This window comes from Boleophthalmus pectinirostris, unplaced genomic scaffold (genome assembly GCF_026225935.1).
Source record: "Boleophthalmus pectinirostris isolate CB_2022bp ecotype Guang Dong unplaced genomic scaffold, ASM2622593v1 HiC_scaffold_5, whole genome shotgun sequence".
Taxonomy (NCBI): domain Eukaryota; kingdom Metazoa; phylum Chordata; class Actinopteri; order Gobiiformes; family Gobiidae; genus Boleophthalmus; species Boleophthalmus pectinirostris.
In genome coordinates this window covers 37,532,794-37,548,339 of record NW_026571404.1, presented here as the reverse complement: position 1 = coordinate 37,548,339, position 15,546 = coordinate 37,532,794, and the positions used below count along the sequence as shown (strand labels likewise).

The 15,546-nt window shown below is 41.3% G+C and overlaps 1 protein-coding gene across 1 annotated transcript in view; it reads right to left on the bottom strand.

Moving 5' to 3' along the window:
* LOC110168528 (sodium/potassium/calcium exchanger 3-like) overlaps positions 1–15,546 on the bottom strand; it is a 135,906-nt gene that overhangs the window by 115,194 nt on the left and 5,166 nt on the right. The window contains exon 3 of the mRNA XM_055162462.1: positions 790–819. Within this exon, the coding sequence (XP_055018437.1) occupies positions 790–819 (30 nt within the window). The remainder of the gene's footprint in view (positions 1–789; positions 820–15,546) is intronic.

Sequence of the window (15,546 nt, the reverse complement as noted above, 5' to 3'; positions counted from 1 at the left end):
CCGAGCTCACGTGCAGCAGCTCTGTTTCCTTCTTCCATAGCCAGATCAATCGCCTTTAACTTAAAATTTGTACGATCTGCATTTCTTTTTGTGTTTTCCATGAGGAGGGTGTGTGTATGAAGCACAAAATAACTGTTCAACTCCCCCCATGCTCTACTGTGCATGTCTCCTGCAGAAAGAGCCTCTGTCTTGTCTTCATGTCAGTGTCTTGGAGGATTTCAGCAGATTTCAGACTCTCTTGGGGCGGGGCTACTTCTATTGATCAGGTCTGAGTGGATGTTCGGCTTCTGAAGTTTGAGACATTTCTTCTCATCATTTACACACACGGATAAGACGTATCCCCCGCACTAATGTTCATTTAGCAGCATAACTTATTTTCTCAAACAAGCTTGTGTAGCAACTTCACGTGAACCTTAGATCCATGTGTAACCGCACAGACAGCGATGTTTTCTGCACTCAGGCTGCATGTGTCCGCTGTGTTGCCAAACCATAGACCGTAAATATGAAAGGACAATGTGCCAAACAAAGAATCCGTCCATATATTCGCTGCATGATTTTATTCGCTGCAGGGTTCAAAGTGTGAGAAAAAAGAACCGGCTTATAGTTCGGATTTTACGGTATATTGTGATGTCTAAATAATTGCCCTTGTGAATCAGCAAAGTTTATCTAAGTCTGTTTTTCTGAACCAGCCTGAGTCCTGGTCCTGGTCCTGGTCCCGCGTGTGTCTGTGTGTATAAATAGAGCGTCCCCTGCAGAGCTAATGCCAGCGCTGGATCCCACGCACTCCATCCACCTGTCCCTAAACGCCACACGGCTGCTCTGAAGTGACTGACGCTGGGCTCTCCTACGGCCCCTGAACGCCACATGACCTGCTCTGAAGTGAGGGCTTTGAGTGACTCAGACCTGACGCTGTTTGATCCCACTGCTCCTGAACCGCACACACACTCGTAAACACACGCCGGAGGTCGGGTGATGCGCGGCAGCTCGGGCGATCGCATTCAGATGAGTTTAAAGACGCTGTACTTGATTTTTACTTTCTTAAAAACACAAAAAACAGAACGAGTCAAGTCAGTTTAAAGGTGCACTGTGTCCGCTGGAGGGTCTGTCATCTGCTTTTCTCCGTGCAACTGTGCCTAGAATGTTCCGCAGTATGTCCATAAACTTAAGAATCTCCATGGAGTCGTGCAAGCCATATTACAGGTTCGGTTTGTGGAGAGGCGAGCCCACTCACAGTAAGAATTCATGGTTTTTTTTAAGATATTTTTGAGCAATAAATAACACAAATCCAAGACAGATTAGTGTGGACAATTTACACCAAAGCATTAACATCTCCACGGATACAAACAGGTTGCAGACCCTCATCAGAAAAGTTACACAATGCACCTTTAAACAGTTTGAAGCGTTCCAAAGTTCTTCCTCACTTCCTTTATGCATTCAGAGCATCCAAATTATTCACCATGATGAGTTTATAAGAGCTTTTCACAACTTCCAGAGACAAGAGTGTAAAACTAACAACTAGCATGCTACCACACACTTCCTGATTATCAGACAGTAAAAATGTTTTATAATCAGATACAAAAGCAACAGGAAACGCACACCAAAATTCTTGTAGAGGTGCAAATGCAAGGAGCAGCAAGACAAAAGTGAAAAAAATGCAAAGCACACTCAGATGGCCCATGTCCAAAAGCTTTTTTATTTTTAAATTTTTTAATTATAATCAGTTACAAACAGTAACCCAAAGAACTAAGATTTAAAAGTGCGTAGAAATGTTATTTCTTCACCAAATTACTTCATTACTGCAGCAAAACGGAGCAAAGGATCATGGTTGATGTAGTTCACTCTGTTTTTTTGTTATTGCTGCACCATAACAATGAATTTAAGCAGAGAAACTTGTGATTCAATATAATGTGATGGCCCACGATATTACTGAGAAACTTTTGATGATATAATATCACAATATTTTGGTTATTGTTACACCTCTAGTAATAAACTTTCATTATTTTTGCTATATCCCGAGTTGGCAAAAGGAGAAATTTAAATTGTCAACTGGACAAAAGTTTATTTTGTCAAAAACATTTGGCAGCTCATCCAAGCTGCTTCTTCAGTTCTGGTCGAATCTGCCTGAAGGGAGGAGCTAACTACACCGAAAATACTCTGAAACTAACTTTTGTCCAGCTGACAAATGAATCTCTCCTTTTGCCACCGATTCTACTTAGTCCGATTCAGCAGCCGGTTTCACTTCGTGGAAACAGCCTGACTCACAGCATTAGGATTCGTTCTTTCGACGGTAGGCAGGTACTTTTTTTATTTAACCAATCACTGTTATTTGGTCGTGACGTATGTAATGTGACACTAACAGGGCTAACTGGTATATTAAGCTTTTCCCAAATCCTGTATTAAGAAGGGCAATAACGTCTTTCCCTTTAATGAAATTCACCAAACATTCTCTTTGTTCCAGCTTTAAATCCTCGATCTCGGGAATCGTTGCCAACACAGAATATATGACTCTTTGCTGATTGGCTGGTGCCTGGACTCATACTTTTTTGAGTTTTTGCAAACCTCGAGTGTATTCCGATTCCTGATCTATAGTTTCTGGAGAAAAATGAAATTGATTGAGGACACTAGGTGGCACCAGCCTGGGTAGATTCTATCTGAATGACTGAGGGATTTTTCTTATATCCTGAGTTTGTATTTTGCGTCTCTGCGTCCATCACTCCCTCTCCCTGACGCTCTGTTTTCTTGGCTGTTGAAGTAGCGTTGCAGCTTCTAAATTGTACACAAAGACACAAAGTCAGATCACACCTCCACGAACTCAGGGAGACGCAAACTGTAGCTAAAATCGGGCAAATTCTCCTGCATTGTGTGACGATCTTTAGACTTTAATCTGAGTTTTATTTTAACACAATCTGACCACAGAGAGCTGTCTTAGCTGGATACAACAGATGAGCTGATTCATGCTGTTAAACGAGTCTCTCACACATAAAATTATCACAAGCATCAGCCAACAGTTTTTCAGTTTGTCACTCTCACCTTTTTGTTGGAAATCAAACTCGTAAACAGAACCACGGACGCTCGGACTGATCACAGGCTCCTGAAAATGCGCCGCTTTGCTTGGCTTTTTCTCTTTATTTGCTAATGTGTGCTTCGTGTCTCTCCTCGGCTGAACGTTCCGCCATTAGAGATACATGTAGAACACCCCCAGAGTGATGTTACTGCAGAGGATCAACAGAAGAGAATCAAATAAGAGAAATAAGACTCACTTTTACAGATAGAATCAGCGCTCAGGGGCTTTTGTTGTGATTGTGGAGCAGTTCTGGTTCTGTCTGTAGTTGTGTGTAACTTCGTCCAACAAACAAAAGACACTGAGGGACACGGAATGCAACATACAAGGGCCCAAAGTGTTTTTTTAAGAGATTTTTTTTTTCAAACCATCAGAAACATGTATTAATGTTTGTGTTACTGTCCCGCAAAGGATTGGCTGAAGATGAAAAAGACCCCACGCGATTTCAAGCAATGACATGTTTATTTCAGTGTGGAGTGTGTCACAGACGGACGGAAGAGGAGAGGAGAGACAGAGCGGAGGAGAGGAAAGGAGAGAGAGAGAGAGCAGAGGAGAGGAAAGGAGAGAGAGCGACAGTGTAATGAAGTGAACATGAAGCGCACACACAGGCTGGAGACTGGAGACCCGACTCACACTGCACATCTAAATATAAATGGACACGAGCAGGACAGAACAGAGAGACAGAGAGAGAGAGAGAGAGAGAGAGAGAAGGAAACAGATGGACAGAAAGAGAGAGGGAGAGAGAGACAGACAGCAAGAAAGAAAGAAACAGAGAGGCAAAGAGAGAGAGAGGAGGAGAGAGATACAGAGAAAGGGGGAGACACAAAGACACACAGAGAGAGAGAGAGAGAGACCATGGGATGAAGAGACACAGAGAGAGAGAAGGAGAGACAGAGAGAGGGGGAGACAGAGACACAGCGAGAGAGAGAGAGAGAGAGAGAGAGAAACCAAGGGACGAAGAGACACTGAGAGAGAAAGAGACAGAGGGGGAGAGGGAGAGAGAGAGACCAAGGGACGAAGAGACAGAGAAGAGAGACACAAAGAGAGAGAGAGAGAGAAAGAGACAGCGAGAGAAAAGGAGAGAGCCAGAGAAAGAGAGGGAGACACAGAGACACACAGAGAGAGAGAGAGACCATGGGATGAAAAGACACACAGAGAGAGAGAAGGAGAGAGACAGAGAGAGGGAGACAGAGACACAGAGAGAGAGAGAGAGACCATAGGATGAAGAAACACAGAGAGAGAGAAAGAGACAGAGGGGGAGAGGGAGAGACCAAGGGACAAAGAAAAAGAGATAGAGACAACGAGACAGCGAGAGAGAAGGAGAGAGCCAGAGAAAGAAAGGGAGACACAGAGAGAGATAGAGAAAGAGAGAGACCAAGGGATTACGAGACAGAGAGAAAGGAAGAGAGACTGAGAGAGGGAAAGAGAAAGAGAGAGATAGAATAGAATAGATCATAAACGACAGAGACCAAAGGAGGAAGAGATAGAGAGAAACAGAGGCAGAAAAGAGAGAAAGAAAGACACAGAGGAGTAAACCAGGACTGATCCATAAAGCAGACACACACACACACAGAGAGAATGAGCTCGGGTTTGTAAAGTGACTGGACAGTGCAAGAGATTTTTAGTCAATTAATGGATGTACATTTACTAACCCAAGAATTTGTCTAGTCAACAACCAACAAACAAAACGATGTACTTTAAAACATGTTCTGATGACAGGTGTGTAAATGTGCAGCAGCGCCCCCTGCTGGTGAACCGTCCTAAAGTCCAAACTGTGAGCTCTTTGTTACATAAGCCCATCACAGGCCTCTGTGCTCGGCCCATTAGTGACCGCAGAGTCTGTCTGCAGATGGTCAGGGCATTAAAAACACCAGAATAAAGGCACATAAAGAACAGGTTGGGGGTTTAATCCCGGGGCCAACATGAGCAAAGCGACATCGCGGTTCACCTTTTACAATGGGATTTCCTGGAGGTAAAACGTTCCAAAGAAAGAGGAGGAAAAGAAATGGATTTGAGGACAAAGAGAGGTCCACATGAGGAGACTGAACCAGAACTGAACCAGGACTGAACCAGGACTGAACCAGGACTGAACCAGGACTGAACCAGGACTGAACCAGGACTGAACCAGAACTGAACCAGGACTGAACCTGGACTGAACCAGGACTGTAGGGCTGTATGATATTATTCCAATATGGCAATACATGTGATAATTGACATATTACACAATATTCATCAATCTTTCATTATTTTTAAGAACCAAATCCATTTGAATAAAAGTGTTTCTTTGTTAAAGCACGACTTGTGCAAAGAAAATACAAAATAAACCAGGTGCACCATTACAACATCTAAATTGTAGAAAAAAAAAAAAAAAAATTATTTTGTAAAATGTACAAAAAATACTCTTGGCGATATATCAATACAGCAGCCCACGATATCGATACTGTCACCAAATTTAGTATCACGATACAATGATATTTCAATATTTTAGCAAATCCATATAGGATTCAACCAGGATTCAACCAAGGACTAAACTCTGACTAAAACAGGACTAAAACTGGACTAAACCAAGACTAAACCAGGACTACACCAGGACTAAAACCCAGGAATGAACCAGGACTAAACCAGGACTAAATCAGGACTAAATCAGGACTAAACCAGGACTAAACCAGGACTAAATCAGGACTAAACCAGGATTAAACCAGGACTACACCAGGACTAAACCTGTAGAGCAGCAGGTTTTTCACTGGAGGCCTGTGGTCCCTGGGGGCTCCTGGCTCCACAAACCCACAGGGACTCAACAGTGACACTATGTTACTACTGTGAAAAAGTACTACTACTATGAGTACTCTGAAAAATATACTACTACTGCACAGGAGAATGAAAAATACTTAGAGACAGGCCTGTCATGATAATTACTACATCGATTTATCGTTCAACATCTGAAAGTCGGAACTATACATTTTTTAGGTCAGTATTTATCATGTGTACATTTTCTTTGCACTAGTGGGAAGTTTGGGGTATTTTTGTCTATTTGATCAGATTTGAGCTGTAGAAGGTTCAATTAATCACTTCTCTGTCTCATTACAGATGCAAATGAAGTACTCAAGTGTTTCTTTCTGCTGTTTATTCGTTGCAGCTCATGATTATTAAACCATACTGTAGATTTAAAACTGTTTTTGTGGTTTAAATCTGCTCTTGGGTTTTTGTGTCAGAGGCATATGTTAGTTTCAGTATTTTCGTTTGTCGTCTGTATTTACTTCGGCGATATATCGTACTTTAAAATGTGTTACCGTGAAGGCAGGCCACACGTTTGTTTCCATGGAAATAGAAAGTTAAAGCTAAAGTTTTATGCCATAATGCGGAATGCTTGAGAGTCAGGTCTGTGGAGAGACAAGCTCGTCACAGCAAACATCTGTGCTTTTATTCAGTCTAGTTTTTGGCTTAAATGTTATGCAGTGTGGCTTTAAAAATGTTTAAATTAAACATCAGTTATGATTAATAAAAATGACTAATAAAATTCACCTTTATTGTGTTAAATAAAGCTTTAAACTGACAGAAGAAAATGTCTTTGTGCATAGACTGTCTCCGCACTTTGGATGGAAGTTTACGTATAGAACTTGGCATTACTTCTGTATTTTGGTAATTTTCTGCTCAACTTTTTTTTCCACAAACTTTTTGCTACCTGCTCGTCTCCATGGAGATGTTATTGCTTCCCCTGGAATGTTCCGTGGCATGACATTAAACATTTCCATCCAGCATTTAATCATTACGAGTGTTTCTATTGCTCAAAAATACAATAATTCCTTCTGTGAATGGGGCGCCTCTCCACAGATCTGAACTGTAATGTAGCGCAGTAGATAAATTTAATCTACTATATACGGTGGAACATTCTAGACCAGGGGGCCGGTTCTGAAAATAGCACAACTCATTACTGAGCTGCATCTACAATTTTATTTTATTCTGTTGCAATTCTTTTTTAATCACTCTTGCATTTATATAGATTTAAAAATGACAATATCTTTAAAATATGAAGTAATATGAAGTATTATACATGAACTTTAGATAAGCCATTTAGAGGAGTGAGCTGATTTTTTTTTTTTTTTTTTTTAGCGCTTACAGTTTATGCAAATGAGTCATGCGGTTTTAAGTTTTGTTTCTGTAAAATGTAAACAAAGCTGCAAATTAATTCGATACGGTTCAATAAAAAATAAAGGTTAAATCATGGCTGTGATACTAAAAGTCTTTGTTAAACCACTTCTTGTGAAAAGTTCATATGAAACACAAACATTTTAATCATCAAAACAGTGAAAATGTCAAATGTGTTGCATAAATGAGTTTCCTTCCACTAAACAAACAACAAAACTGTAGCTGTAACAAAATAATTGAGTAAAATATACCAAAAAATACAGCAACCCACAATATCCATACTGTATCATCACATGTTATTAGGTTCTTTTTTCAGGCCCAGAGTTTGTTTTCATCCCTGACAGTTTGGACTGTTCACTAGCGTCTTCCTCAGAGTCACGTGATGTTGCTGTGACGTGTCCAGTCAGATGATTTATACAGGTTTTGGTGCTGTTTTCCTACCGGTGAAACTGGGACGAGGGGCTTTTTTACTCTCACACACCTGGGATACTGTCCTGAGGAAGTGGGACTGCAGGTGGCGCCGTCGTCCTGCCGCCACCAGTAGGAAGACAACACCTGTACAAACCATCTGACTGGTCACAGCAACATTATGTGACCAGTCTGAGGAAGAGCGCAGGGAGCAGTCCAAACTGTCAGGTATGAAGACAAACTCTTGGTCTGAAAAAAGAACCTGATAACATAAATTATCGGAAGACCAAATGAACCTCATTGGACTACTGTATCATCACATTAAACAATATGATATATATCGATACTTCTATTTTTTTGCACACCCCTAGAGACAAGCAGGTGGCGGACCCTCCACTAGAAATGTTACACTGTTCACTTTTAACTTGTGTAAAACTATGACAAATATTGGTACTATTGGTACCAATATGTATCTATGGTATGAGGACCTGTCATGTGTACTTTAAACTACAGTCATTCTACAGGAGTCTATGGAAAACCATGATGGACAGTACTAGTACTGTGAGGACAGTAGAGAGTATACAGTGTGAGTATATACTGCGTACAGTCCATTGTCCGGGGGGCGTCCGGACCACGTGACCTAAAGCTCCTCAGGATCATGGCAGAGAAAGTGGATTGAGCGGAGCACCATTTGCAGTGGATTATTAGTTACAGATGTCGCTCACAAGCCCCGCCCCCAACATGACACAGACCCGCCCCCCAGAGCATGTTGTTGTTTTCCTTCAGACAGGAGAGCAGTACACTTAGTATTCAACACCAGGACAAAGCAGTACTACTACTACTACTACTACTACTACTACTACTACTACTACTACTGCTGTTGTCACGATACTCACAGTTCAAACTCCATTTCAGTACTAAGAGACTCGAATACTAAAATACTCTTTCTTTAGACAATAGAATGTGATTTTCAACATTAAATCTATGGAGTAACAAAGCTGTCAGAAATATTTGTGTGCATAGGATAGAAATCTGTGCATATTTGGGAAATCCATGCGTATTTGTCTGTAGCTGAGCATAAAATAAATATTTGTAAACTTTCGAATGAGTCCAGTTGAATGTAAAATATATTGTGTGTATTTTATCCATCAGAATACGAACTGAAACATTACAACATCAAGAATTACAATTATGAAATGAAAATTTACGATTACGCTTTCTTCAGTACGAATACGTATTCACAGACGTGACTTCACTGTCTAAAATACATCATCACTTCACAGGCTTCATTTATTGAGCAGGAGAAACACTGTTTTAATCCTGTTTTAGTCCTAGTTCAGTCCTGGTTTAGTCCTGGGATCAGGCCTGGTTCAGTCTTGGTTCAGTCCATATGTAATGCAAAAGTTCAGCATCTCAATCGATGTTTCTTTTGCTCAGTAAATGAAGCCTGTGAAGTGATGGCGTATTTTTGACATTCGCGTCTGTGAATTCACATCTGTACTGAAAAAAGGATAGTCATAAATTTTCATTTGGTAATTGAAATTCTTGATGTCGTAACTTTTCGTATTCCGATGGATAAAATACACACACCACATTTTATGTACGAGTTTACTCATTTGAGAGTTTATGAATATTTATTTTATGCTCAACTACAGATAAGTATGCATAGATTTCCCAAATATGTGTGGATTTCTATCCTATGCACATGAATATTTCTGAAAGCTTTCTGACTCCATATGAATAATATAGTACTTCTGTTCTATTCCCGTGTGGTCTTATATGTGTGTAATCCCTCACTGGTCCAGGTCTACTCTATGGCCACGTTTACATGATGTTTTTTAATTCCGAATTAATTGTTCTGAATTAAATAGTTCTGAATTTAAATATTCTCCTTTGAGTTTACATGGAAATAATAATTCTGAATTGAGGTTTACATGGAAAACACGTTAAACCATCTTTATTTAATTCCTCTCGACGTCTGGGGTAGGGATGGGCATGATTAGTCGTTTAATCGATAATTGATCACTGAGAATTTAATCAATTACATTCATTTTTAATCGACAAACCGAATGTAGGTTGCTTTGCGTAGCGTAGAGTGACCAAACGTCCATTATTCCCCGGACATGTCCATTTTTCACGTCCTGCGCTGGCCTTTTTTTTTTTATAAAGTACAAATGTCCAGGTTTTCATGATCTTTCATTGGGGCCATTAAATTGAGCGGCTCTCGTAGCTCTGTGACTCAGAAGGAGCGAGCAGACACAGACAGTCGGTCAACCTGCAACATGCCGATGCACAAATGCGTTTTGAAATGAAAAATGGTGAAAGGCGAAGGCGATGGGCAGGAAGGACGAAAAAAGGAAACCTTTGACTGCCTAAATCATCCCAAATTTGCAGTGAACATTTTGTATGTGGAACCATCAAAGCAAAATCCCGATCCTTCGCTCAACCTTGGACACCAACTGTTCGCCAAGAAACACCTTCCACTGCAAAGAGACCAAGACTTAATGTTGCTGTAAAACCACAAGAACAAGAAAGTGTGAGCTCAGTCTGTTTGTCTTCTGAACTTCTCGATTAACAAACTGGATGAACTTGATGTTGCTCCACATACAAAATGTTCACTGCAAACTCCGGATGATTTAGACAGTCAAAGGTTTCCTTTATCGTCCTTGCCGTGGATCAATCCTGCCCATCACCTTCACCTTTCACTATTTTTCAATTCTGTTGGGAAGAGAAACAGTCTGAACAGAGGTTTGCAGTCACACACATCTGATTCCCTTTTGCATTTATGGAGTTCGCAAACTTCCGAAGCCCATTTTCTCAAGTCGTTTTCCGCTGTTAGGATCCAACAACCACACAATTACAATGTCCGAATCCCAAAACTAAAATATGACAATATCAGAACCAGAAACAAAAGTGATATGGTTCAAAAGACTTGAAAAGATCAACTTTGACAATAGACACATCCAAATGGGAAAACAAACATGGAGGTTTGATGCTCACTTTTTCGGAAAATCCTTCCCAGTATGCATTGCGCGATGACCGGAAGTCCGAAATTCGTGATGCATGTATTGTTGTGTGGGAGCTTGTGGGCGCAGCTTGGCACAGAATCTCACTGCTAACCATACAGAGCGCTTGACTAGGGCTCAGGAGAGATCTCTAGATTACTCAAACAAGCACAGATGACATTTACAACTTCTTTTTGTGTAACACCGCCTCTTTAGCGCAGGTCTGGACTCTAAAACACACCGCATCACATTATTCATTCATTATTCATGTTCTGTCCTACGCTTCGGCAAGGTGAAGTGTCTTGCCCAAAGACATAAAAACAGAACGCAGTGGTTTGAACAGGTTTTGCAGCGTAAAAATAGAAATCAAGTGAATATTGTGAAATGCAGCGTACAAAATGACTCGTGTTCTGACCTGAGCTGAACCCCACCTCTCCTCCTCCTCCTCCTCCAGCCTCATTTCTATCGCTCATTTCCTCTCTCCCTGTTGTTCTTTTCTCTTTTTCTACTCTTCCTCTTTCTCCTTTCTGCTCTCCTTCCACATCCCTCTGTCGTCTTTCTCCACCATCCACTTTTCACACTCTCTTCTTCTCTCTGCGGTTCTCTCTCCTCCCTCTCTTTCTCCCGTTCCTTCCCTCTTTCATCTCTTTTTCTCCCTCTCTTCCTCTTTCTTTCTCTCTTTCCTCTCGTGTCGGTGGCGTTCTCTGAAGTGCTGATTTAAAAGGTCGCTCTGTCCGCTGCTTTCATGTTCACACGTCTCTCTCTCTCTCCTCCGCTCCGAGAGGATCCTCCACATGAGAGTCTAAATCTCTCCATCCTCCTCCTTTCTGTCGCTCTCTTCTCTCTCTTTTCTCTCCCTCGATCACTCTGTTTTTTCTCCCTTCCTCTTAACCAATGTCTTCTCGCTCTCTCTCTCTCTCACCTGCACACGCTTCACCTCCTTCTCTCTCTCTCTCCCTCTCTCCTTCTTCCTCTGATTCCTCTCTGTCACTCTCTTCGCTCTTCCTCCTCCTCATCTTCCGTCTTCTCTCATTCTCTTCTCTCTTCTTCCCCTCGCTTTCCCTCTCTCCCTCATTCTCTCCTTCCTCTTCTTCCCCTTTCTCTCACTCTCTTCTCTCTCCGCACCCTCCTCTCCCTTCCCCCTGTCCTCTAACTCTCTTCTCCCACTCTCTTCCTCTCTCTCCTCCCTTCCCCTCTCCTTCCTCGTCTTCCCCTCTCTCTCACTCTTTCCCTCTCCCTGATTCTCTCCTTCCTCTTCTATTCCTCTCGATCACTCTCTTCTCTCCCCCTCTCTCCTCTCCCTTTCTCCTCTCTCTCGCTCTCTTCTCCCTCTCTCTGTGTCGCTCTTTTTACATTTTAACTCACACTTTACAAGTTTTACAGGTTTTTTGTTTTGTTTGTTTTTTTACTCAGAAAACAGCCTGGTTGAAAATCGTACATTCTTACAGTGACCGGGCTCGCCTCTCCACAGATCTGACAAGTTTAATGCCATGTTGTGGAATATTTTTTGCAAAGTCATTACAGAGCTAAGGAGGAAAGCAAACAGCAAAATCAATTTGAACATTTTCTCTGGGTTTATATGATTCGAATCTGGTCTAGAGTAAATTTAATATTTTTTAATAACATTGAATTAACTCTAACAGAAGTTGAATTAACACTAGTGAAAGTTGAATTAACACTAGTGAAAGTTGAATTAACACTAGGGGAAGTTGAATTCACTTCAACCATATCAACTCTGCTAAATAACCCCGACTCGAAACTCCTTTTAACTTTCAAATAGTTAAAATAACACTTTTTCTGAAATATTTTACCTTGAAATTTGAAGGCTCAGTTTTTGCTGTGCAGGTGGCAGATCCTCCACCAGAAAAGCGACACAGTACATCTTTAACATTTCTGACAGGAAGGGCATCTGATTTAAAAACGACCACACATGATGCCCACAGCTGCCAAGTGAAGTGTATTGCCCAAGGAAACAAATGTATCATCACTAGGCTTGGTCCCATATGGATTTTTTGAGTCGATATTGAAATTCACTGTTTGACTATAGCAACTGTCACCGATTAATATTTGCCGATATCGATACATATGTTTAACTAAGGGTAGGACTTGGTTTAAAAAAAGAATGTAATTAATGACAGGGTTAATAATTAATTCATCTCAATTAATTTTTGCGCCAAAAGGAACATTTATTTTATGTAAATGAATTTCAGTGGACGACTTCATCAGATAAAACTCACAGACACTTTTAAACTCCAGCTCTTTTATTGTCTGGAGAAATGTCTTAAAAAATAAATTGCATTTCATTTCAAAATAGTCGACAAACGTAAAGTCTGTGGCCAAAACTGAAGAGACTAAAGTTAAAGTGTCATTTTTCTTTAAGTTGTTTCCGTCTGAGCGTCGTGTTTCAGTTTTGTTGCTTATTTAGTGGAAGAAAACTCATTTATGCAACACATTTGACATTTTCACTGTTTTAATGATTAAAATGTTTGTGTTTCATATGAAGTTTGCACAAGAAGTGGTTTAACAAAGACTTTTAGTATCAAAGCCAGGATTTAGCCTTTGTTTTTTATCGAACGGTATTGAATCGATTTAAAATATATCGTATTGAATCGTATCGAATTGTATGTATGTATAGGTATGTATCGTTTCATAGCCTAGGTATCGAGGTGTGTATCGTATCGTAGCCTAGGTATCAATGTATGTATCGTATCGTAGCCTAGGTATCGAGGTATATATCATATCGTAGCCTAGTAGGTATCGAATCATATGTATTATGTAATCGTATGCCTAGGTATCAAGGTATGTATCGTATCGTAGTAGCCTAGGTATCAAGTATGTATCGTATCGTAGCGTATCATAGCCTAAGGTATCGTAGGTATGTATCGTATCGTAGCCTAGGTATCGAGGTATATATCGTATCGTATAGCCTAATCAATATGTATCATATCGTAGCCTAGGTATCGAAGGTATGTATCGTATCGTAGCCTAGGTATCGAGGTATGTATCGTATGTAGGTATCGATATCGTATCGTATAGCCTAAGTATCGTAGGTATCATCGTATCGTATCGTATCGTAGCCTAGGTATCAGAGGTATGTATCGTATCATAGCCTTGGTATCAGGGTTTGTATCAAGCCTAGGTATCGTATGTATCGTATCGTAGCCTTGGTATCGAGGTAGGTATCGTATCGGTAACTTCTTAATGATACCAGCCCTCGTCCCGTCCAGCAGACCCAGAGAGCTTCTGTACTCCTCTGTTTTCGTCAGAACTGTGTGCGTCAGTATAACTGTCGCACCACAACATGCTGCACTGACAAACGTTCTATTTTCTTTGTTATTAATGAATCATAACTGAAGTGTTAATGTCACTGTTAATGTGCAAGAGCCACAGACTGAAGTGAAGCTGTTCAAAAGTTACAGATGACCAAGTGACAATGAGACTGGAACAACACAGACGATATCACAACACTAAATATCTGCTTCGTACTCATAGATTAAAACGATTCTCTGAGTTCCGATACCGATACTGGCCCTGGTTTATTGTCCTTTCCCATAAAAACACTCAAAGCTTTTTTTTGTTTTGCCCTGTTACAACGAAAGGTTTAGAGAAAAAAAAACAAAAAAACGATCAACTGTTTTTGGAAGATTTGTAAAAATATTGAAATAAAAGACACTATTCTAAGAAACAAGAGAGTAAAGTGATATTGAGGGAGGGAGGGATAGAGGAGGGAGAGGAGGAGACGGTGGATATTAGTGAGAGGGAGAGAGAGAGAGAGAAGACACTGACAGAGAGGGGGAGACGGAGAGATAGAGAGAAGGTAGAGAGTAGAGAGTGACAGACAGGGAGAGCGAAAGAGAGGAGGTAGAGGAGGAGTGGGTGGATACAGAGTGAGAGAGAAGAAGAAAAGAGAATAGACTGACAGAGAGGAGGAGAGAGAGAGAAGGTAGAGGGGGAGAAGGTGAAGAGAGTGACAAAGAGAGAGAGTAGAGAGAGAGACAGAGACAGAGTAGAGAGTAAGAAAGCAGGAGAAAGACAGACGACGGAAAGAAGTACAGGGTGGACAGAGAATTAGAGAAAGACAGAGTAGAGAGTGACAGAGAGGGAGAGCGAGAGAGAGGAGGTAGGGGAGGAGACGGTGGATAGAGTATAGAGAGAGAGAGAGGGAGAAAGAAGAGAAGAGACTGACAGAGAGGAGGAGAGGGAGAGAAATAGAGAGAAGGTAGAGGGGGAGAACATGGATAGAGAGTGAGAGATGGGGAGAGAAGAGAGGAAGGAGAGGAGGAGGCGAGGGTGAATAGAGAGTGACAGAGAGAGAGTAGAGAACGACAAAGAGAGAGAGAGTAGAGAATGACAGAGAGAGAGAGTAGAGAACGACAAAGAGAGAGAACGTAGAGCGCTACAGAGAGAGAGAGAGTAGAGAACGACAAAGAGAGAGAGAGTAGAGAACGACAGAGAGAGAGAGTAGAGAATGACGAGAGAGAGAGAGTAGAGAAACGACAAAGAGAGAGAGAGTAGAGAACGACAAAGAGAGAGAGCGTAGAGAGCGACAGAGAGAGAGAGTAGAGAACGACAAAGAGAGAGAGAGTAGAGAGCGACAGAGAGAGAGTAGAGAACGACAAAGAGAGAGAGAGTAGAGAATGACAGAGAGAGGGAGAGAGAAGAGATTGACAGAGAGGGGGAGATGGAGAGACAGAGAGAAGGTAAAGGGGGGAAAGCTGGACAGAGAGTGAGAGGGAGGAGGGAGAGGAGGAAGGATTTGAGAGAGGAGGGGGAGAGTAGTGAGTGACAGAGAGAGAGAGAGAGAGTAGAAAGTGACACGTGATATGTGGGGGGGGAGATAGAGAGAAAGGAGAGAAGGAGAGGATGGATATAGAATGAAAGAGCAAGAGAGAGAGAAGAGAGTGACAGAGAGAGGGAGAGAGAGAG